The sequence below is a fragment of the Hyperoodon ampullatus genome, assembly GCF_949752795.1.
Source record: "Hyperoodon ampullatus genome assembly, chromosome: 3".
Lineage (NCBI taxonomy): Eukaryota > Metazoa > Chordata > Mammalia > Artiodactyla > Ziphiidae > Hyperoodon > Hyperoodon ampullatus.
Window position 1 is genome coordinate 147957106 of NC_136916.1, and position 25354 is coordinate 147982459.

Genomic DNA, 25354 nt, shown 5'->3' on the forward strand with positions numbered 1-25354 from the left:
GGGAACTATACCCAATATGATGTAATAACCTATAAGGGAAAAGAATCTGAGAAAGAATATATATATATACACACATATATACCTATATAAAAATCTGAATTATGCTGTACACCTGAAACTTACATGATATTGTAAATCACTATACTTCAATTAAAAAAATGTTTAAGTGCAAATTAAGACCATGATAAGATACCACTACACACCTATTAGAAGAGCTAAAATAAAAATAATGACAATACCAAATGTTAATGAGGCTGCAGACGAACTGGATCTTTCATACATTGTTGGTAAGACTGTAATATGATACAGCCACTCTGAAAAATACTTTGGAAGTTTCTTAAAAAACTAAACAACAAAACATATGCTTACCATATACTCTAGCAATTGCACTCCTGAGCATTTACTCCAGAGAAATGAAAACTTATGTCCACACAAAAACCTGTACACAGATAGTCACAGCAGCTTTATCTGTAATAGCCAAGGGTGGAAACAACCCAAATGTCCTTCAATGGGTGAAACAAACTGAGGTGCATCCATACCATGGAATACTACTCGGTAATGAAAAGGAACACACCGCTGACACATGCAGCAACAACTGGATGGATTTCAAGGGCGTTATGCAAAGTGAAAAAGTCCAACCTCCGAAGATTGTATACTGCATGATTCCATTTATATAACATTGCAGAAATGACAAAATTATAGAGATGGAGAAAGGATTAGTGGTTGCCAGGGGTGAAAGATGGGGTGGAGGAGAGGAAGTGTGATTATAAAAGGGTAGCACGTGGGTGATGTTTGTAGTGATGGACTAGTTCTATATTTTGATGGTGGTGGTGGTTGCATGAATCTGCACATGGATAGAATTGCATAGAATGACACACCACCCACCCACAGACAAATAAGTACATGCAAACCTGGTGGAATGTGAGTAAGGTCCCTGGATTACACCAATATCAATATCCTGATTCTGATATTATACTATTATGATGTTATCCATATAGTTATGTTAACTGTAAGGATGCTATCACTAGGGGACACTGGGTGAAGGGTACATGGGACCTCTTTGTTTGCAACTACCTGTTGCAAAATCATTTCTATGATCATTTCAAAATAAAGAGTTTTTTAAAAATTAGCCCCGTCTCTGGGTGAACCCAGCCCTGAACCAACTCTGCTGCTGCCAGGGCCACCTCTCCTCTACTTCTCCTCCGCTTTGTCACCACGCCCCCTTCTTCCATCTCTGGTCTACCTTTTTCACCAGCCTCTTGTTTCCGTTCTTACTCAAGAAAATGTGGAGCTTGACGGTGTGGGCAACTGCTTGCAAAAAGACAGCTTTAAGCTTTTTTGGGGAAGGAGTGTGCAAGTGGGTAGATGGAATGTAAAAGATTCATCCTTGCTCTGGAAAGGACCCGAAGTACCCAGATAACTTGTGTTCTCAAAGGTCAGAATCAGGACAGCTCACAGTATATTTCTGAGCCTCGTTGGTCCTGGGACATGCATCTCAGGAAAGGTTGAGGTTAACTAACATTCCATCCTCCTCCTGGTATGATTCAGGCCAGGTTCTTAAGGGACATTTTTGCAAACAGGCACCACTGTCTCCCTGTGAGGCCCAGAATAAGTCATCTTGACTTTCACACTGGGTCCCTGAGTCACATGCTGAGGGGGATGATGGCTCTGGCATAAATGTGGTCGCTTCAAAAGCAAGAACCTTCCAGCACTTCTACCAGGCTGAAGTGTATCTCCATGTCTTGGCAAAAGACGGCCAATGGCAGCCTAAATGAATACAAGAGGGAGGGTGGCCAGTGATGGGCATGGTTTGGGCAGAGCCCAAGAATTAAAGGGGACTTGGGATCACTGAGAGACCTTCCGAGTCTCAGGACGGGGGTGGTGGTTTCTTTTTCTGTCATTCTCCAACGTTCCTCAGTCTCAGAGACCCCAAGAGATGCCATTAATACAGATTCCTCCTCTGGCCCCTTTGACACATTTGCTTTTGAAGGACCTGGAAGAGAAAGCTCTTTGTATGTGGTCAGAATAAACTCATTGTACACCCAAACAATTAACTCCTCAATGGACTTGCCAGCCCCTTGAAAGGCCCGGCCCTGCTTCCTTGGACCTCTTGGGCTCTATTCAGTCCCATAACCACACCAATGTTTTGGGGGTTTTGTTTTGTTTTGTTTGTTATTCTGAAAAGTCTTTCCCTGAGAATAGTCAGAGCCGGTCAACATTGTCCTCAGCCCGGCATTTATCTCCACTCGCCAGCGAATGTCAATCAGGAATCAAAAAGCCAAACAGAGGAGGCTTTGAACGGTGTCATCAGGGGTCGAAGTGACTTCCAGCTGTCTGTGCGTGGGCCAGGCCTTCTCGCAGGGCAAAGAATTGTGCTGTCACACAAACCCACTGTCTGGATAGGCTTGCAGAGCCCGTGCGGGGGCTGCGGCTTTCTGGGGCTGCACCTGCAAGGAGAGGCGTGGTTGGGGGCTGGGGGATCTCCTGCGGCCAGACGCCCCCTCTGGGCCTGGGTGGTTTCCAGCACCGCTTGCTCACTGCCTCTGGAGCCTTGAGCAAATCACTTTCTTGTGCTGAAACTCAATCTCTTTTTATCTGCCTGGTGACTTCCTCTGCCCTGGCCGGTGGTGAGAATAGATGAAGAAAGCCACCTGCCAGAAACTCTGAGCGTTGCAAAATGTGGTAACACTTACTATTGTTGATCTTGACATCATCCTTGAGAAATTCTCTCAGGTTTGCCTTTTTTTTTTTTTAATGTTTGCTAATTTACTTTTTTCTCCCTGTAAAAGAAATGGTCATCTTTGAATCGGGTTTTTTCAGTATTCTATGTTCTTCTCGGTCTGAAACAGTATTATGGTATCAAAGAGAAAGAAAGTCTTACAATTTGAGGTCTAAAAGAATCAACAAGATTAAACATACATGCACATGAAATCATCATATGCATTCATGTAAATTGAGATTCAGATATATTTTTCTTTAAGATATACAGGAGAGTCTCCCCCCAAATTAAGGATTGCTCCGATAATCTAGCTACTGCCACCTGATGATTTACCTGTGATGACTTTTGTACTCCATCCCCGCTTTGTTTTAAAAACTTTATTAAGGTATAATTACATACCATAACATTTACCCATTGTAAATGTACAATTTAATGAATTTAGTACCGTTATAGAGATGTGCGGTCATTACCAGAGAACGTTTCCATCACCCCCAAAGAAATCTTGTACCCATTTATAGTTATACCGCACTCCCTCCTCCAGGCAACCATGTATCTGCTTTCTGTCTCTATAGATTTATCTTTACTAGGCATTTCATATGAATGGAATCAAACAATATGGAGTATTTGCACATGGCTTCTTTCATTTAGTATAATGTTTTTGAAGTTCAGCTATATTATTACACGTATCAGTAATTCATTCCTTTTAATTGCTAAGTAATATTCCATTGTATGGGTATATCACAATTTGGTTATCTCTTCACCAGTAGACGAACATTTGGATTATTTCCAGTTGAAGGCTATTACGAATAATGCTGCTATCAGTATTTGTATACTTGTCTTTGGGTGGATATGTCTTTATTTTTCTTAGATAGATTCCCAGGAGTGGAATTTCTGGATTGAATGGTAAGTTTATGTTTAACTTTTTAAAGAATTTGCCAGACTCTTTTCCATCATGGCTACCCAGTTTTACATTCCCATCAGCAAGGAATGAGGGTTTGAGTTTCTCCACATCCTTGTCTCTTGATAGTTTCTATTTTAAAAATTTTAGCCATTCTAGTAGGTATGTGGTGGTATCTCACTGTGGTTTTAATTCGTGGTTTCCTAACAACTAATGATATTGAGCATCTTTTCGTGTATTTATTAGCTGTCCATGCATCTTTGAAATGTCTATTAAAATATTTTACCCGTTTTAAAATCAGGCTGTTTGTCTTCTTATTGAGTTGTAAGGTTTACTTTATTTTTTATTTTTAAAACTTTATAGAATTTTAATTCTACAAATCCAGTTTTAAAAGTAAGCAGTTGGATAAGATGATTTAACACTCGATGATTTAATACCTTCTTTAAGAGGCCTTTAGAGTCTTTTACAGCTACCCAGTGTCCTGAGGCTAGGGGTGCAGCCATCCTTCATTTTTAGAAGAGGATATCACTGCCCAGAGAAGAAAAGTGAGGGGTCCAGGTTACCCAGCTTAGTTGGTTGCAAGGCCGGTATCTGCACTGTGACCCCACTGGAGACCGGGAGGCCAGGGGCACATGCGGAAGCTTTTCTCTCTCCCCCAGGCCCAGTGTGGGTCCTGGTGTTGCCCCAGGGCTTGCCAGGAAGCAGGCCTGATGTGGACCTTGGACCCAGGCCTTGGACCTATGTTTGGTAGAAGGGTGCGCTTGTTTGCTGGGTTGGATGCCAGGTGCCCAGGTGCCCGGAGATGATGGTCAGAGGGTCCTATTGGCTTTGGCTTGGCTGCCCATCCTTGGGGCATGCTGGATTTCACAGGTGGCTCTCCTGGCAGCAGGGCACTTTGCCTTTTCTCACTTCATAAAGATTTCCGTCTAGGGCCTCCATGGTGGCAGTGCAGCTGTATGTCTTCACCCTCGGTGACCCTACCCTGCAGGAAGATTCACTCCCTGCACGTGGCTTCATGCTATGTGGGCTTCTGGACCTGCATCTGGGAAATCGTGGAGGTCCTCGACTTCCCTGGGGAGACTGGAAACCCTCCTTCCTCCCCTTGAGCAGCAGATTTCTTTACTGATTGCTGGACCAGATGGGCAGTCCCAGTCTCTCATGTGGATGATGGGAGAAGTAAACAGAGTATTTTCTGTCATCCTGCTCCAGAGGGAGATACAGCTCTTGGAGTATGGGAGGATTTTTAATTGAATATTAAAATATTTCATAAGCCATTTTTCACTTGGCTTGTCATCGTTGTCCCTCTGAGAATGTTTGATTTCTCACTTTCCCTTTGTTCCCTTTAAGACTCCTGAAATGAAGCCACCCTGTGTGGAGGGGCTGAGCACACTGTGCAGGTCTATTTAGACTGTGAACTCTGCATCCGGCAGCAGCAACCAAATGTGCATTGCAGCTGCCAAAAAACTTCATTCAGTGGTTCATTGAATTCAATAGAAAGAGGTGTTAATAGAGTCAGGGAAGTGATGCCATTTTAAAAAATGACACTGTGTGGCTCTGCTCTGTGTTTCTTCTCCCTCAGTGACTTCCAGATCAAACGTACACAGTTTGGCATCAAAAGATGGCTGTTCTGGACCCCAGTTTGAGGCAAATAAGATATTCAGCTTCATTACTCCTCCCCTCCTGCCACGTCTCATGTCTGCGGGAGATTGTCGGATAGTTCAGGATCACCCTGGCTGCTGCAGGAGTTGGGTCTTACGTTGGTACATGAGAATTATAGCAGGGTCAGATGTCACACAACTGCCAGGTTGCTGGCCTCAGCCTCAAGCAAAGGTTAGGGTCTCCATAGCTATTGAATCTTAAGATCCCAGAGGTGGGGTGTTGGCGTAAGAAAGGGATCAAGACTCTGTGTTCTTTCTCCCTCCCCTGATAAGATGCAGGGAACTCTGCCAAGAGTTCTGGGAGCTCCAAATGGTGAAGGCTGTCATTATTGGTGATCTGACTGGCGTTGCAGGCTATATGAGAACTTGCATTCTCCATAGTTAATGCTTGGAGAATATAGTGTTCAGTCCTAAAAGATCTCTGGGGGTCTTGGGGAGAAGGGATTGTGTAACCACAGTGTCCGAGACCACGGTGCTCTCCTTCCCTCCCCCTCCCAAGGGAGAAAACAGAAACATCTCGGAAGTATGTGTTCTCAACACAGGTAAAGATACCTGCTCCCAGCTTTCACCAAGGAGGTGGAAGGTGGTTCTTAGGGCACAAAAGAGCACTTGCTCTTTTTACACATAAAGCACAGATAGACATACAGTACACAAACAGATATACAATGTATCTTTGTTATTAACATTTCACTAGGAAATTAATTAGGAAAAAAAGTCTAAAAATACTCCTTGGATGGGCAATAAAAAAAAAAAAGTTGAGAAACACTGTTCAAAATTAAGCTTTTGGGATCTTGATGAACATAATTCAGAGTCCTGAAAGGTAAATAAAGTCTGAACTTACTCTGATCCGTAGAGGTTTTTGGTCTACAGAGAGAGCTGCCAACACTACTAGGATCATAAGTATTAGAACTTGGTTACTGAGAACTCCCTGCTCCTATCAACTGTGTTAGGCATTTCAAAGCAAATCCAGGGTGCAATTACTCATGTTTTCTCCCATTTTGTTTGCCCCCATCTCTCCTTGGGAATTGGGGTGCATGCTGTTTCAGAGTTAAAACTGTTCTAAGGATTCCCCATTCTTTTTAGCTCAGCATGCTGGAGAGAGAAATAGTCCTTCTTACCTTCACTTTGTTTTTAGATGCAGATGGAGAAATAGCTAGGACTTTGGGAGGAAATGGCACCGTGTTCTCCTGTTTTCCTTAAGCTCTTCAGTGAAGGCCACTAGAAAGGTACTGGCTAGTACCTTTCACAAGAGGGCAGGAAGGAGCTGGGGACCTCAGAATTTGATGCCACCAGTGTGTCAACACCTCCTAACCTTTCTGGCCAAACCTCAGGGCTGCTGGTGAAGATAGGCCTCCCAGCTTTCCTGAGGGAAGAACAGGGCTGACAGAGTCGTGCTGGTACAGGGTTATGAGAAGGGGTCCTGCAGAGCCATGACCACTTGGGTCCCTTCCCTGGAACGGCAAGCGCACACCTGGATTGCCTTACTGTTGGCGTCTCTCTGTGATTCTCTTCTCCTTCTTGTTCTTTTCTTCTTTCTTTTCCTTCTCTTCGGTCTGTTCACTGGGACTTGGCCGGGCCATGTGCAAACCCCAACCATTCAATAGTGCTGGAGAGTAGATAGTATTTACCTCAATAATGGTAGTCTCTTTTCGATTCTTTTTAACCCTCAATTCAGATGACGGGTCTAAGCCGACACCCACGATGGAGACCCAGCCGGTGTTCGACGGAGACGGTAAGCTCTTGTATTACTTCGATTCGAATTCTCCCCCCATGTTCAGATTTGGGGAGGCCTTTCCTTCGGGTGTTGGTTGAAGCTTTACGATTATTGTGTTTTTCTTTTTTAATTTGAATTTTTCCCAGTTTAAGCCAGGTTGTTTTAACCTTTTATAAAATGCAAACCCTCCCAGGAACTAGTACCCCCTCCACTTCTGGAAAGGCCCTCTGTTCTTGCCAGGCTTCCTCCCTGACTGCTAACGTCCAATAATAACACAGCCTGGATGGACCCTGCGGGCTGCCAAGACCAAAGAGCCAGGGCTGAGAAAGACAGGCCAGCAGCATCCCTTTTCTAAATGAATCAGCACTTAACAAGTTCCTGTAGTGTTCTGTGCCCAGCATTGTGGGAGGCCTCTGGGGGGACAAAGGGGAAGTAGATGAGATGGAAGCCTTTTCTCTCAGGAGATCGGCAACTATAGGAGAACTTTATGTATGGAATTATATGGTCTCAGTTGTTTGTTTTCTGTAATAAACATGTATGGAAGAAAGAGATCACAGTGGTATGGGAAAAGATTCCGTGAAGAGAGGGAACTTGAGCTGGATCTTGAAAATGTGGGGGAGGAATCAGGCTGTTCCAGGCAGGGGCACTGGCATGGGCAAAGGAGAGAATATGGTGGAGACGGGGTATAGTGAGGAAAGTAGCAGGAAAGAGACTGGTGTATGGAGCTGGTTTGGCTGAGTTGTAGGGACCTTGAGAGTTGAGTCAAGACATTTGGGAGAGGAGAAATTCTAGGTTAAGAGAAATGGTGGTTGGTGGCAAAATAGAGGTTGGATATCTCTGGAAGTATGAGGAATCGACAGGAGGAGCTTGGGTGCAGAAGGCTGGCTTTGATTTGAGTTTGAGCTGCTCAGGGCCTACATTCTTCAGTGTGCTTTGCTAAGTACTCCAGGCTCCCATGAGGAGGAGCAGGAAGCTTGGCAGAGTGCGGTTTCTAGAAAGTCTGACAATGAGATGTGGAGCTCAGTGCGATATATGGCAACCTTTCAGCAGCTTTCAGCCGAGTATATCCAGACTTGGATCCTAAGACTGGACAGTGAGACAGAGGAATAAAAAGAAATGATGCCACTGGTTGGTTCTATGGCTAAGAATGTCCCTAGCCCAGGCTCAGCTTTAGATAGAAATGTGAAATATCCTTTGCAACTGGTCATGGAGTGGAACATATGTGTGTGTTCATGCCTAGAAGTTAAAATGTTCCTGTGATCTACAAATGTTCTAGATCATTGGCAAGTCTGGGGCCCTGGAGGATTGATTGGGCTGGGGGGAGTGGAATGGAGACCATGTCAGCTTGGAACACCTTTCCAACACACTCATGGAAGATCTCGCCACTCTACAGTGTGTTCACGGTCATCCTCAGATTTCCATGGCACCTGTCCACTGGGTGACCCCACCCCTGGAGAGCCTGGAGGCACCCTGGAACTCTCTGGATGGAGGAATTCAGCCTCTGTTTGATGAGAAACTATTAGAAAGGGGATTGAAGCACACATTAGACCCATTACTTTCTTCCCCATGTGAAGAAGAGTCTCAGCAAGCTAAAACCTGCTGTGGCTCAGCTGTTTCCTCTAAAATGGTCTCTGTGGTTTGTTTGGCATTTGTTTGTTGATTTACCCCCTTTAAATCTTCTTCCAGGGAAGCAGCTGAGAAAGCCTTGGCTTGGCGCGTGTTCCTCACCTCCTGGGATAATATTTTTATTCCTGGATGGAGTGGCTCAGTGCCTCTGGACTCTGACCACTCGGCTTCCCAGCACAGGAGGCCCTGGTTGGCTCCTATGAGCTGATGGGGAGATGATCTTCCATAGAAAGGAAGCAAGAGGGTGTTGGGACAAAGTGGATATGGGATGAGGGAGATGGCTCAAGCCTTGATGCCTCAGGCTTTTAAAAAAGCTGTTAAAAAGTCTGGGGGTTACACTCCAAGTTACATACTCTCTTTGCCCAGACATTATTTTCTCTCTTCTTCTTTTTTTTTTTTTCCAGAAATCACAGCTCCCACTCTCTGGATTAAACACTTGGTAATCAAGGACTCCAAACTGAACAATACCAATGTAAGAAATTCAGGTAAATAATCTGCCTTGGATTATGTATTGATATGAACTTGATCTGTCCACGGGTGCCATATGGTTGCTTCATGACTATCTCTGTGTGGGCTTGGGCAAGTCATTTAACAAGTTTGGCCTTCAGTTTCTTCCACAGCTGTAAAATGCAGAGATGCGATGGGTTAATCCCTTCCAACTTTGTCTTCAATTAATAGCTTAGGGATCGTCTTTCATGAGTAGTTGATCCTTTTAGCTAAAAAAATTTGATGGTATGTTTTAATATTTTAATTGACTTTCTATATACCATGCAGAAGAATTTGAAAGAAGAATGGCTGGGCATAGAGAAGTTGGACTTCAAACCTTAAGAGCCTTGGATCTATGTGTTTTTAAGGCTCTAAATAGCAGCCTCCAATCTTATCTTTTCTGGTTTGATCTTTTGAGGGTCTTGTGAGTGTTCAGGTTTTGGTACTGGCTGAACCCTTGTAGAAAGGTAGTAATTTCTGAAGAGTGGTCAGATTAGAGTTCATTTACCATCAATGAAGACCAAAGTTGATAAAGTTCATTTACCATAAAAAAAAACCAAATGTCCATCGACAGGAAAATGTATTAACAGATCCAGTCTGTATCTCTATCGGGGGGAATCATCCTTCTTTCAGCCTCAGACTTCGTTGTGAGAAACGCTACTTGGCATATTTATGCCTGGTTGTTGAATTTAGTCATATCATCATTTCCTGATAGATAGCAGGGGCTGTAAACTAAAGATACATCCCTGTCACCTGGCAGGCAGGGTTTTGCATGACCATTAATGAATGAGTGTGCTATCCTTGCCCCCCTTTTGGTTTATCTGTATAGTATGCCAGCTTTGTCCTAAAGGTCATGGGGACTGGAGTGCACGGAATGGTTTAGACCGTGAGGTGAAGTCACATAGCCCTGGTTGATTTTTCCTGCTGAGTACCTCGGCATGTGTCTGGTTCCCTGTTGGATAGAAGCCGGAGGAGGTGTGGGATGCTGGGGTGGGAAGGAGCCCATGTGACATCCCATGGGCCAGAGTCTTTGACAGAACAGTGCCATGGTTAAAACACAGGCTTTGGAATCAGCAAACAAGGGTTCTCGTTCTGGCTCCAACACTTAGTAAGTGACCCAGTCAAGTTAAATGCCTGCCCCACCCCTGCCCCGGCCACGCCCACTGAGCCTCAGTTCTCAGCCAGGATCATAATCTCTCCCTTAAAGGACAGTGAGTAAAGATTAACTGAGTTAGTCTGTATGGTACTTAACCAATGTCTGGCCAAGTGATAAATAGTAAGTGCATGATAAATTGTAGGTACAATTGTATTTATTATCATCATCATCATTGGCAGGGGAAATGGGAATATTAACGATACTTCTTCTAGTGAGAATTCTTCAATCAAGAAAGAATTTGTGACTGTCACCCTAAGCAAAACATCTATTAGGAAGCTTCTTAGATCCTTCCTCCACTCCCCCTTCACTGTTAGGCAAATATGATCAGTCAAAGAGAAGTGGTTTTGGTGCCTGTGGTATCTGGAAGTGATATCTGCAAAAGGTCCCTGCATTCCCTGAGCCCCCAGCAGGTCTGCAGAGACCCAGTAGGAGGCTCAATTCTCATACAGTGACCAAAGGGTAGATAAGAGGGAGAGCTCTCCCTGAAATTACACAGCACCTTTTGCCCTGAAGCATTCGTTTGACATTTAGCAACGCTTCCATGATTTTTTTCTGCCTACCAGTGGTTAATTTCTCTACCTAAGTTATACTCTGTGAAGGCAAGGGCTTTCGGCCTGTCTATTGTATCTATTAGAGAATCTAGCTCAACGTGTTTGCTTTGGAGAAGGACGAGGAGAAAAGATCATCATCAGTAAAGCCAGAATCATCAGTGTCATCGTAGCTAGTCCATATCAGCTGTGTGTTATCTCATTTGAGGGTCACCATAACCCTATAAGTATTGTTAATATCCCCATTTTACAGATGAAGAGTCAAAGGATGAGAGAGAGGAAGTAACGTGTCCTGGGTCACAGCTAGTAAGTGGTGGGGCTGGAGAAAATGACTTCTTTTGGGGAAGAGAGTGCCTATCTTCTTGGGCTGCATTCTCTGTGTACAGTAAAGAGACAATGTCAAGTTTGATGGTGTTTGCTTCTGGTCAAGTCCTTCCCCTTCCCACTCCTTCTTCCCCTGTGTAGTTTCCAAGTGCATGAGTATGGGATCATATTGAAAAATGGTTTCCAGGCGGGTACAATCCCCTTCCTTTTGTGAGAGGCACCCAGCCACCTTTATTTTTTCCTGGTTTGCCCCAGTTATGTCTGTAAGTTTAGCGTATAGGACAGGATAGTTGGAGGAGAGCTAAAGGTTCCCTGGGAGTAACTGAGACCAGCAATCACGATCAGAGATTGAGACCATAGGCATTTTCTAATAAACTAGGGACATGCTCCATCATGATCAGCTGGTAAAACTGACTGAGTGCCTGTCAACCTTTTTGATGTAATTAGGTGTGAGGGACACTGTGTCACATAGGCATGTAACAGAGGTTGGCAAATGGCCACTTGCCTGATTTTGCAAACAAAGTTGTATTGGAACACAGCCATGTCCATTTCTTTACATACTGTCTATGGCTGTTTCCGTGCTGCAACCATCGAGTTGAAGAGTTGTGACAGAGACTGTCTGGCCTGCAAAGCCTAAAATATGATCTGACCCTTTACAGAAAAAAAAGTTTGCTGGCCCCGTTATACAAGATTGAAGTAGAAGCATTTGGATGGGAGCGTGTATAGCGGGGTGTGTCTTTCTCATGTTTTGGGGCCCCTTTCCTAGAAGTAGGGACTGTACCTCCTGAGATGTTTCCTGACATGCCTGGGGAAGCCTGCATTAGTGCAAAACTCTTTAGGCAGCTCACATTGCACTTTCTGCTTTCACGTGAGCTTTAACATCCTGTCCTGTGCGTGCTCTCACAAGTGGGTTGCCCAGGAAGCATCCTGAGGCTTGGCCTTCATAGGTGGGGGGTAGGGAATCTTTTGTATGTAGACAAGATCAACCACATAATGGTAGAAGCATGGGCTTTGGTATCAGGCAAACCTATAGACCTGGCTTCCGATGCTTGCTTCCCACTGAGAGGCTGGGTTACCTTGAGAAAGTTAATTAACTACCCTGAGCTTTGATTTCCTTACTTATTAGTTAAAATCATGAATGCCTTGCAGGATTTTTCTGAGAATTCAATGTATCTAAAATGCCTGGCACATAGTAGGTGTACATGAATTATTGAAAAAAACCTCAATGGAATATCCTGACGTATTGTGCTAGCCACTTTTCACATGATCTCACTTGGTCTGATGAGAAGTCAGATAGACTTGTATGTTAACTTGGGTCTGGGCGGCTGGCTCTGGTATGGACTAGAGCCTCTGAGTCAGGCCCCTGGGACACTTTGCCATTGGAGTTTAATGAAAGATTCTGGGTCCAGGAGAGCTTCTATCTTTGCCTCTGGGGAGGTTGGAGTGGGACTCTGAGAGCCGACTGAGTGAGAGCTCTTCTCAGCTTTCTCTCTCTCAGAGGCAAAAAGGCATCCCAGTTTCTTTTACACCCCAAACATCCTTCTTTCACACTCAGACCCTGTGACGCCAGGTTTGTCTTCTGGCCTGGGGACTGTTGATATTGGAAAGGTTCCACTGGGCAGCTGAAGTTTTGCAATAACATGACACATATGCCTGCAGACTTATCCTGTCTCCTTCCCTCCTCCTGGAGGTTTTGGCCCCTGTTTTTAAGGCTTTGTCATGTGTTCATCATGGTCAGTGTCTCCTTCTGAGTATGTGGCAGGGTCAGAAGCAGCAGGTTTGCCTGTTGAACTTCTGTTTGATTCTCGCCTCCATTGTACCAGGAATTCTTCTTGCAACCAGGCAGACAGCACACCTGGCGGCGAACATCCTAGAATTTGAGAGACAGCATCTTCTCCTATACAAGCTGGCCAGAGACTCTGTTCTGCTTTTATAAGAAAACAGGAACTCTTGCTGAGTTTTTGGTATCAGGGGCTAGTGACGAAGGCATTTCTCAGTATAACTAGAATTTCAAAAAATTGTAATCATCTATAGTACATCTTAGAGAAGCGAGTAAAGAGATTAAGGAAATGACAAAAATTAGGCTTCATCTCATCCTTCATCCATATCTTACTGCTTTGGATTTTACTACAGGCAGGCACTTTCCCACAGCTGTGATTGATAAAAGTCTTGTTTTTTTTCTCTTTCTGTATGACAAAACTCTGTGCTTTCTCCTCTGGGAAAATGCCATCTCCCAGGAAACGTGGTCTCGTGAGCCTTCACTCTGTTCTTCTTGCAAACCATGCCCTCAAGGCATGTAAGAAGGCCCTTCGCCTCTGTCTCCGCCTGGTTCCCTCCTGTGGCCCCTCTGAGGTCACTGGACTTCCCTTCCTCCCCCCCATTTCTTTCTTCCCTTTATCTCCATCTTTTCTAGTTCACTTCCTTCATGATCTGATCTGGGACTCCAAGAAGCCCTAGAACCTAGCCCTGTGGGTTAAATCCAAAAGGACCACGCCCTTCCTTCCTTGCCTCCTTGCCTGGCAGACCCTCCTTCTGTAGATCTGTGAATGCAGCAGCTGGTGGCAACTCTGCTCCCTGCAAACAAGCCATCAGCGGGGACACAAGGTGGAAATGCATTTCTTATAAGTTCTGCCATGACAGTGACCCCTGTGCCCCTGGTAAGTGAGAGGGTTTGCCTCTCTCACCATCTACATCACAAGTAAGATGTTTACAGCATCCTGTCCTTACCTGCCAGGCTCAGATCGGTGCACTTCTAGGCCTGCTTTTTGGGCCCATTGGTCACATTTTGGATGCTCCTCCCTCACCTGGAAGCTCCTGCTGGGATGGCTGCTGCTAGGACTGGGATTTGGGGTCACAGAGGCAACAGCACCTCCTGGCTGGATCCCCCGCCCACCAAACCAGTGCTCTTGGCCTGCCCAGAAACCGCGGGGTGATGTAATAACCTTAGGCCTGGAAAAATAAACAGTTCTCAGGGAAACCAGCGGTAGCTGTTGTAAGCAAATACCTCACAGCCACCTGGCACCTCACACACAACGTGGCTGGGAGGAAGAACGAGTCATCCACGAACGCCAGCAGCCGCGGATGGGGCTGGACTCGTGTGCGTTTAAAATACCTGTATAAAAACAGAGCCTTGATGTTTATGTCTATCACTGGCCTTCTGGACGTCTGCGCATCTATCTTATGCAGGTGTCTTGATCCACCAGGGCCTGTAGAATAGAGCCGGGGACAGGCATGGGTGGCCATCCCTATGGCTTTCTCCCTGGCAACAAAGGCCTTTCTCAAGTTCTCCCTTTGCCAGGAGGAGCTGAAACACGATTGGAGGCTCCAGAGAGCCTGGCTCCACAGTCCCTCTTAACCTGGTTTTAAAATTAGTTTTCCCAGTGGCCTTGCTCCTGCACCCCATGTTGTCTGCTTGGAACACAGAGGTGCAGTGGTGGTTGGGAGGGGTCTGGAACTTGCTCCACCAGCAAAGATTTTATTGAGTATGTATGCTTTGTGGTGTTAAGAGCAAAACCACCACATCCCAATGTTCTCCTTTGGCCTCTGCTGCTAAAAAAACATAATTGGAGGGCTTCCCTGGTGGCGCAGTGGTTGAGAGTCCGCCTGCCGATGCAGGGGACACGGGTTCGTGCCCCAGTCTGGGAAGATCCCACATGCCGCGGAGCGGCTGGGCCCGTGAGCCATGGCCGCTGAGCCTGCGCGACCAGAGCCTGTGCTCCGCAACGGGAGAGACCACAACAGTGAGAGGCCCGCGTACCGCAAAAAAAAAAAAAAAAAAAAAAAAAAAAAAAAAAACATAATTGGAGGCCCTGCCGAGGTATTGTAATTGGCTTCTGCCAATTTGCTAGAAGGCAGCTACTATCTCTGCTTTGGTCCGAGGGTCCTCATTCTGTGTTTATTTGTAAAATGGCTTTGGAAGTAAGCAGGGGATATATCTTATTAACACACTCACATGTGCAACATTGTTGTTTGGGGGATGAAGTGTGAAGTTATAGTACTTTATTTGACAAATTAAAAAATATCTCTTCCATCTCCCCGCCTTGGCCCATGACCCCTCCTTCCTTCTCGCCTGAATTTTTATTTGCCAGCTCTTGCCCTTAAAGGACAGAGCTTATCAGGTCAAGGTCAACAAAGTTACTGAGAAAAACTAGGAAGACGCCAGCTTGCCACTTCTCAGTACTTGTCGTTGCAAAACCACTCTGAAGCGTTTTGTATTCTTTTTGGTGGAAGGGTCATATGAGCTCACTTAATGGCGTGAGTCAGTAGAGATGGAGCCTTTTCTAAAATTTGAGTGGATGTGAGTCAGTGATGCTTTGGGGGAAAAGTTTGAAAAAAGTGCCTATATACTATATTGGGACAATCCACCCTAGAAGAAATATCTTCTGTAGAATTTATATCTTGTTTTCCTCCACTTTTCAGTTTCTGTCTGTGTGGGAAGGACGAGGTCACTGCTTCAGACACCGGTGAACCATGCATGGCCATTTTAGGTGCCCCAGGGAGAAATTATTTAGACAGGCTGGTTGGTTTGTAATTGTCCCTTACACGCCCTCATCCACTACACTTCATCCCAGCACTGTGCCCTATTTACAGAGCCCCCTGCAAACACTCCTGTGAGTGGGTGCTTTGGGGACGTGGGGCAGGCGTTGTTAGTTTTGCTCTCGGGGGAGCCTCTGAGCCACAGACGGCTGGACACAGTATGACCGTGGAGGGGGGTGCCAGGCGTGGGGGCGAATCTGAAGGCCCCTAGCAGCCTTGCGCCTCACTCAGCCGCTTGCTGGTGCTTGGGCTCCCCTGGGGCGGGGGAGGCTGAGCTGGATCCCCCTCTGAGCTGTGGGGAAGCTCTGGGCTAGTAGTAAGTCTGTGGGCCATGGGAACCGTAGCCTCTAGTACCACCGCTTCATTTTATTTTTATTTTTTATTTTTTATATCTTTATTGGAGTGTAATTGCTTTACAATGGTGTGTTAGTTTCTGCTGCATGACAAAGTGAATCAGCTATATGTATACATATATCCCCATATCCCCTCCCTCTTGCGTCTCCCTCCCACCCTCCCTATCCCACCCCTCTAGGTGACCACAAAGCACCGAGCTGATCTCCCTGTGCCATGCAGCTGCTTCCCACTAGCTATCTATTTTACAATTGGTAGTGTATATATGTCCATGCCACTCTCTCACTTCGTCCCAGCTTACCCTTTCCCCTCCCCGTGTCCTCAAGTCCATTCTCTACTTCTGCGTCTTTATTCCTGTCCTGCCCCTAGGTTCATCAGAACCATTTTTTCTTTTTTTTTAGATTCCATATATATGTGTTAGAATATGGTATTTGTTTTTCTCTTTCTGACTTACTTCACTCTCTATGACTGACTCTAGGTCCATCCACCTCACTACAAATAACTCAATTTCGTTTCTTTTTATGGCTGAGTAATATTCCATTGCATATATGTGCCACATCTTCTTTATCCATTCATCTGTCGATGGACACTTAGGTTGTTTCCATATCCTGGCTATTGTAAATGGAGCTGCAATAAACATTATGGTACATGACTCTTTTTGAATTATGGTTTTCTCAGGGTATATGACCAGTAGTGGGATTGCTGGGTCATATGGTAGTTCTATCTGTAGTTTTTTAAGGAACCTCCATACTGTTCTCCATAGTGGCTGTATCAATTTACATTCCCACCAACAGTGCAAGAGGGTCCCCTTTTCTCCACACCCTCTCCAGCATTTGTTGTTTGTAGAATTTTTGATGCTTGCCATTCTGACTGGTGTGAGGTGATACCTCGTTGTAGTTTTGATTTGCATTTCTCTAATGATTAATGATGTTGAGCATCCTTTCATGTGTTTATTGGCAATCTGTATATCTTCTTTGGAGAAATGTCTATTTAGATCTTCTGTGCAATTTTGGATTGGCTTGTCTGTTTTTCTGATATTGAGCTGCATGAGCTGCTTGTATATTTTGGAGATTAATCCTTTGTCAGTTGCAAATATTTTCTCCCATTCTGAGGGTTGTCTTTTCATCTAGTTTATGGTTTCCTTTGCTGTGCAGCAGCTTTTAAGCTTCATTAGGTCCCATTTGTTTCTTTTTGTTTTTATTTCCATTTCTCTAGGAGGTGGGTCAAAAAGGATCTTGCTGTGGTTTATGTCATAGAGTGTTCTGCCTATGTTTTCCTCTAAGAGTTCTATAGTGTCTGGCCTTACATTTAGGTCTTTAATCCATTTTGAGTTTATTTTTGTGTATGGTGTTAGGGAGTGTTCTAATTTCATTCTTTTACATGTAGCTGTCCAGTTTTCCCAGCACCACTTATTGAAGAGGCTGTCTTTTCTCCATTGTATATTCTTGCGTCCTTTGTCAAAGATAAGGTGACCATATGTGCCACCACTTCATTTTAAATGAGGAAAAGGAGCCCAGACTAGTAAGGACCTTGCCCAGGGCCACAGGCCCATCAATAGCTATTGTGTGCCAAGGCCTCTACTTGGTGCTAAGGGGGCCAAGGAAAGAAACAGAAGGAGCATCTAAGGAAGGAGCTGACCATCAGGCAGTGGTGTGTCAAAAACAGGGGCGGAGGTGCGGTCCACCCCAGAGGGGAGGGATATTCTATCACAGACATTGTTTTGAGTTTCTGACATAGTGGTCTTTGAAAGTAGACTGGTGCTTAGTTATGTTATTATTTTTTTAGGTAAACTAAAGACAGTGTGCCCCTCATTGCCTGTACCTAGAGCAGACTGCTCCCACTACCCCGCCCTTGGTCATCCCTGAAGTCCACCTGAGAGACTGGTCATTCACGGGGATGGGTCAGGAAGGCCGGGTTTGCTGTACATTGGCTGAGGACACTGCTACCCTAGACCAGCTAATAACCTACCACTTATCAACTAACTATGGCACTGGGTTAAACGCTTTACATATACTATTGTGTTTCATCCTCACAATGACCCTGTGAGTCCTGTGCTGTGGTTACCCTTACTTTTACAGGTAAGGACCTGGGACTTAGAGAGCTAAAGTAAACAGACCTAACAAGTGGTGGAGGTTGATCCATCTGACCCCAAGCCCGCGCTCTTGACCACCGAGCTATTCTGCTTCTATTCCGATTGTTGTTGACTTCCGTGAGCAGTGACAGAAACTCCCACGTGCCAGGCCTGGGCTGGAGTTGCAGGGGCAGGAGTGCTAGGCGCTTCCTCTTGCTCTCAGCCTTGGCGAGGAAGCCCAGGTATCCCCATCTCACCCTGACTCCTGTTCCTAGAAGCTCTTCCCTCTGACTGCTGGAGTTCCCCCTGGTGTTTGGGAACAGCCAACCGACTGAGCTTTTACACCATCCTCATTTCTCCCATGACCAGAGCTGAACAACATCTCTTCACTTGGCCAGTGAGTTCATCAGAAGGGGTGCCCTCCTCCAGAGACGTGGTCCAAGGTCCCTTTGTAGGTTAAGATTGGGTGATGATGTTATCTTCTTCACATCATTCGCCTGCCTACTCTATGGGGAAAAGGGCCTTTAGATGATATTAAATGGAGAAACCCATTCCAGTGGAAGAGGTGACCTTTTAAATTTGTGCATATTCTGTTTCTATTCTCACTCCCTCCACCCCTACTTGATACACACCTGAGCACAATTTCAAGGACTGACCTTGTTCTGTTTATCAGGGAGTCTGCCTCTTTCCTGCCCTGACAGGACCTCTCTTTTCCTGACCATTGTCTGTTCCAAAGGGAGCCCTGAGGAATGGTTCTTTGAGGTCCCCTCCTCTTCAGGGTGTTCTCGGAGTCCCTGGATGACTCTGAGACTTGGGGATTGCTGATGGCCAAGTGGCAGCTTGGTGCCAGACATGATGGGAGGGCAGAAAAGCAGTCCTCCGGGGGATGGGTGCTGAACCCTGTGTGGCCAAATGAACAGAAAGGGCTGTTCAGTGATGTCCTGTGAATCACTCCCCAAGATGTGCACTCTGCAGCATCTCCTCCTTGGAGACCACATGTCCAGTCCCCGGGCCAGCCCCTCAAAAAGAGGCAAGTCAGTGCCTTCAAGCCTGGTCCCTCTGGTCCCTCCTTTTGTTCCCGCAGTCTCCTCTTCGGCCAGATTCTCTGCAACTGTCCCGACAGCACACGCCACTCATGCCAACCCAGAGGCTCCCGAGGCAGGAGCCATGTGATTTCTTACGCCTCTGGAATTTCATGTTGTGATTCAGGAAAAGTTGTTTTTAACAGAAGGCTTGTTATTTTGGGTTATCCTTCAGCATTTCATTCATTTTTGATAAGAGGCTAAGTGGGTGTGAGGTATTTGAAGGGGCTTCAGGGTAACTGTAGCCGACACAATGCTAGTGTTTCCTTTAATATTCTTGGCCCAGTGGGATGATTCCTTTTGCAACGAAACATAGATAAGCTCCTCTTGTTTTTCAGGCGGGTAACTGTGTATTGATTTTTCCCTTAAGAAAATCTAGTGCTGGATGGTCTGAGGATTGAATGTGGCATTTCCCAGGATGAGTCAAAGGGACACATTTTCTTTTTCTGGCCTCTGTGGTCTCATCCCCCATAACTTGGCCTTGACTCAGAGGTGGGTGGTCCCATCACTGAAGTGTCAGGCCAGAACAGAATCCTGTGGCTTGGGATGGAACAGCAGAGATTCAGCAATAGAGGGGTTCTTGGGCTAAATACTCTGTGGATCCTTTATACCCAAGACCCTGTGGTTCTCCTATGAGTGAGGCGCTGCAGGTCAGGGATGGGTGTGGGGAAGGATCAGGAAGTATGCGATAGGGTCCTTGCCCTCAGGAGCTTGCAGTCTTGTTAAGTCCTGGTGCTAAGGGTGAGGGGTCCAGCAGGGGAACAGATACTCAGACTCAGCAGAGAGAGGCTTTGCTCTAGGTGGGACCCCCCAGGGAAAGCTTTGGGGATGGAGGAGGCCCGGAATGAGGGTAAGTTAAGATCTTGTGGTTAGTTCTTTCTTCTTGCTACGTCTTACAAAACTTTTCTGACCCCTCCAGAGCCTGCCATGGTACCAGCGTACACCCAGTACCAGCCTGTGTGAGAGCCTGGGGCCAGGAAGGCCCCTGACCGCCTCTGCATCCTCTCTGTGAGCCCTAATCTCCTCTGTTACTCAGGATCTCACATTAGATCTGAGACACCAGGAGCACCATCCTCTCTCAGGACATTGCCCTCAGCCCTGTCAGCATCCCACTTCCCTTGTCTGTAGTATAGGCAATGCTTAGTTAGGGCAGCCTGAGAAGCAGCCCTTAATTAGCAACTGAGCCGCCACTCGGAGGAGAGCTTCTGGTTCTTTCTCTGGGAAGATTGCATCATTCATCAAGGCATCTTCCCAAGTCATGTCTCTATGACCCATGACTCTTCTCAGCTTCTCTGTGTATGGTTTTCTGTCAGATTTGGCTTTTTTCTTGGTCTCATTTTTCATAGGGACCTAGTGATGGTTAATTTTAGGGGCCAACTTGGCTGGGCCACAGTAGCCAGTTTGGTCAAACACTAGTGTAGATGTTGCTGCAAAGGTATTATTGTAGATGTGATTAACATTTATAATCAATTGACTTGAAGTAAAGCAGATGACCCTCTGTGATGTGGGTGGGCCTCATCCAATCAGTTGAAGGCCTTAAGAGCAAAACCTGAGATTTCTTGAAGAAGGAGTTCTGCCTCCAGACTGTAACATAGAAATCCTGCCTGAGTTTCCAGCCTGCTGGCCTGACCTACTGATTTTGGACTTGAGACTGCCCCATCACTCTTACCTGAATTTCCAGCTTGCCAGCCTGGAGCCAATTCCTTAAAATAAATCTCTCTCTCTCTCTCCATATATATATCCATCCATATCCATATCCATATATATATATTTTTTAAAAATTCTATCTATCTATCTATTTTTTTCTATTGGTTCAGTTTCTCTGGAGAACCCTGACTGCTGGTGATCTTCTCTGACTACTGCCTTTTCTCTCCTCCCATCTCCCCTGGCCTCCATCACCATAACGTTCCCCTGCTCTTTCTCCCAAGAGTTCAAGATATGACTGGCTCACCAATACCTGCTCACTCATGTGCTGGGTTACCCAGCATCCCAGCTTTTTTGTCTGCTCCTTCCTGCAGCAGCTTCTCCTCTGGAAGTCAGCAGCCAGAAAGAAAGACCAGTCCAAGGACCTGAAACTCGAATCTTTTAATGTTTATGTTTGTTGGACATCTTTTTTTCTTAAGTGAAGAAGAAAAAAGAAACAAATGATAAAGGAGAAAACAAAGGATAAACTGTGGGCTAAAGTCAAAATTGGGGATTAGCTGAGGGATGAGGCTGTCCACGCTCTCCTTTGCTCCTAATTACCACAGGTCACTGAGAGGCACAGAGGCAGGGGCTGGCCATAGCAGACGGGGCTGTCCTCCACGCTCCTCCTGTCTTGGCTGGACACCTGAGAACCCGTGCCCTGGGCCTGCACACAGGGTTTGTGTTGTCTGGCTCAGCCCGGTCTCCCTCTCCCCGGTCCCCCTCCCTGCCCACTCCCACCCGGCCTTAGCCCTGCTTTGCTCGGCTGCTGTGTGATTGTTGGGATAGAGGGCTGTGTGCTTTCCGGTGGCAAGGGCTGGACCACGTTCTCATTCCTTCCACAGGCTACTCTTCTGTTGTGTTTCTTCTCTCAGGCAGTCAGAGTTTTGTGAGTGAGATTTAAACCACCCACTGCCAGGTGGGGAGTGAACCGGCTCTCACTGGTTCTCGGAATAGGATTAGAGGGGCTGGGTGTGCATGGGTGTATATGAACGTGTAGCTAGGTATTCCCGTGTTGCCCTGGACAGCCCTGACATTTCCCTCTCCCCAGCTGTTTATGTCTTCCAAGTATTTGCAGATGGCCCCGGCCCGTTCTCATCGTTATCAGGCCAGACCTTCTAATCTTGTCATCTTTCCCTGAACTTCCCCGAGCAGAGACGGAATGTTTTAGAACAGTGAGTATCCACTTCTGAGGAGCTTCCTCTCTGAACCAGTGGTCATGAAGAGGCCCTTGAAATAGATCCCCTGGCTTGCATTCTGGAAGGTGACTTCTTGGTATCTGGAAAATCTGATAGTTGTGAATTTTAAGGTTCATTTGGGAGGTGACTGAGAAGGGCAGAGGGTGACAGTGGCCCTAAGGATGGGGCTGCCTTCTGGGTCCTCAGATACAGAATAAGCTTATGCCCCCTGGTATGTACCGATTAGTATTTGCATGAGGTCTGGAGAAGCACTGAAGGAATAATTGGTTGACTGATTGATTGATTGATTGATTGGCTGAAGGGTCTGAGAGGGCTGCAAAAACACTTATGGGGTAAAGAGTTGAGCAAGTCTAAGTGTTTCAGTTATCCATTGCTGTGTAACAGACCACCCAGAAATATAATGGCTTACAACAAGAATAATTTATTCTTTCTAACGTGTCTGTGGATTGGCTGGGTGGTTCCTTGACTGATTCTACCTGCACTCACTCCTGGACTTGTCCAGCTGGAGGGTCAGCTGGGCTGGGGTGTCCAAGATGACTTCACGCATACGCCTGGCAGTTGGTGCTGGCAGTGGGCTGAGCTGCTCTGGTTTTCTTCCATGTGGCCTTTCATCCTCCTGGAGGCTGGACTGGCTTTCTTATGTGGTGGTCTCAGGGTGGATTCCAAGAAAGGGAAAGTGGAAGCTACAAGGCCTCTTCAGGCCGAGGTCTGGAAACCACATACTGTCACCCCTGTCCTTTCCATTGGTCAAAGCAAATCAGAATCAGCGGGGAGGGGTTTACCCAAAGGCATGAATACAGGGAGGTGCAATTCACTGGTACCATTTTGTAACGATCTACCACACCAAGTAAAAGAAAAACATAGGTTAGATTAAAAATCAGGTTAGCACATGGCAGTGGGAGCTGATGTTAAAGAGAAGTGAAGGCCATGGCCTGGGAGCAGACTGCCTGGGCTGGAATCCAGGCTCTGCCACTTCCTAGTTGTTGACCTTGAGGAAATCACACAGCCAGTCTGCTCAGTGAGGATAATAATAATGCTTATCTTAGAGGCTTGTGATGAGTTTGAAGTGAGTTAGTGGAAGTGCCCAGTACAGAGCTGGGCACACCATAAATACTCAGGTAGCTGTTAGCCATTATTATTCATGTACTGTCTGTAAATGGTGGGTGAGTTACAAATTTGGCCTTAGGGGTTCCGGTTCCGAGGCAAAGAGGGAAAAATATGAGGGTACAAGGTTTGGAGTGTGCTTAAGCTGAGAAAATCATTGGTTCAGAAGAAGCAGTGCTGTTTCAAATGGATAAGTACATGTTTTTACACATTTGCTTTCAAATGCAGCAGATTTGGGGCAGTCTACAAAGCGACTGGCCTGGCAGATCTTCACACCATAAAAATAAATGTATTGGGCTTCCCTGGTGGCGCAGTGGTTGAGAGTCCGCCTGCCGATGCAGGGGACACGGGTTCGTGCCCCGGTCTGGGAAGATCCCACATGCTGCGGAGCGGCTGGGCCCGTGAGCCATGGCCGCTGAGCCTGCGCATCCGGAGCCTGTGCCCCGCAACGGGAGAGGCCACAGCGGTGAGGGGCCCGCGTACCACAAAAAAAAAAAAAAAAAAGTATTTTTCCCCGAAAGCAAATAATTAGAGACAGTAACCTCTGTCTAGAGTTCAGCAAGACAGGCTTGACTGCCAGAAGCCCTTGACTGGAGCCTCAGCCCTCCTCTCTCCGGGGTGAGTGAACTTGGGAAAATTTATGAATCCCTCCATGACTCAGCTTCCTTGTCTACAAAATGGGCATAATAACGGTGCCTACTTCACACGGACAAAGAGATTAGGCAAGTAAAGCCCCTAGTCTATCGCCTGCCTGGCACATGCTCCTCAATGAATATTTGCTTTGACTATTAGTAGTATAAAGAGGATTTTAGGGGAGATTTTATCTCTGTTGGAAGACAAACTCTCTGTGTTTTCTTCGCCAACAGTTACTGCTACGATTATAAACCTTTCCTGTCTCTTTCTTAGAGGAGCACTTGAACTTGCAGGGATCGTCATAAAGTAATAAGCAAGCAGATAAAGATAATAAACCCTGCATTTCACCTTTTCTCGAATTCCATGCTAACCCCCAGTTTTTCCAAATTATCGAGTGTCACCATTTGTACGGTTTGTAGTAGTCTCCGTGGAACTCCGCGCAACCTCTGTGGAAGCGGGCTACAAACATTTCAGAACAGCCTTCAAGGACTTCCAGAAATCTGTCGACAGTCCCCAGACCACAGGTTCCCACCTCTCCTCGGCTGGCTGGTCTCCACATTCCCGCAGTTTCAGGATCCCCAGTGGTGTGAAGTCAGGTCCATCATTTGCTCTGTTCCTGGGGAAGCTTTCTCCACCTCTGTTCGCATCTCGCTTTCCATCTGATTTATGGCTTTAGAATGTTGGCCTGGAAGATCTTTATTTAAAGCCTCTGTCAGAGGTTGTTACACGAACGCGGTGCCAGTCAAAAGCTGTTTTCCTTTGGTTTTTCTCCTCTGTCACTTTTTCTGTGGCATGAACTATGAGGTAGGAAAAGAAAGTTACCAACTTGGGGTTGGGAGTAATCCCCTGGAAGGTGCCAGGCTCCATTCCAGTCAGGGGCCGAACTCAAAATTCTGGGTCTTCAGGCCAGGTCTCCCCATGGCCCCCCTCTTCCAACCAGTTTATGTCTCTTTCCTAAGCTGCCTCTTAGGGGCAGTTCTGGTGGTAGTTATAATTGGGTTCAGAATCTCGAGTCTAGTGCCTGTCAACTGTTTTAAACTCCTGTTCCTCTAACTAAGGAGATTCTGTTTAGTTTCGCTGTGTTTGTGTTATGAAAACAATAGTTCTTTTTTCTTCTTTTCATTTTCCAGATCAGTATTATATTTTAATAGCAAATGTGCTATTCATACCTGTCTCCTGACTCTCAGATATTTTTATGCGCTTAAGGGAATATTCCCTCACCCTGCAGTGAGAATTTTTGCAGCATTTTTCCTCAGAGTGAGACGAAAATCATTTCCCATCATCTGACTTCCCTCTAAGACAGCATGGAGCTGCTTTGTGTCTCTGTGTGCACCTACAGTCTGCTTCAACATCTGTCCGGTTCATATGTGTATCATTACCAGAGTCATTATTTCAAAGGGTCTGGCTCCTTCAGAGTTGAGCTTCTGGAGTTTCATCATTTGTGCTGTTGTTCAGTGAACAGGATGAATCTCCACATTGCTGATACCAAATTCCTGGCTCTTGGAATGGTATTTTTGTAAAACACTGTGAAAATATCATGGGATACCCAAGACGATTCCTGTCATC

At 46.0% G+C, this 25354-nt stretch overlaps 1 protein-coding gene across 2 annotated transcripts in view; it reads left to right on the top strand.

Annotated features, from left to right (window-relative positions):
- The window catches only part of SMOC1 (SPARC related modular calcium binding 1), a gene marked incomplete at both ends in the record, with an annotated part of 154005 nt that overhangs the window by 110910 nt on the left and 17741 nt on the right, over positions 1-25354 (top strand). The window contains 2 exons of one of the 2 annotated variants that reach the window (XM_079699529.1): positions 6918-7007; positions 9020-9100. In XM_079699529.1, coding sequence (XP_079555655.1) covers positions 6918-7007; positions 9020-9100 — 171 coding nt within the window. The remainder of the gene's footprint in view (positions 1-6917; positions 7008-9019; positions 9101-25354) is intronic. The other variant, XM_079699530.1, reaches the window with a different exon arrangement.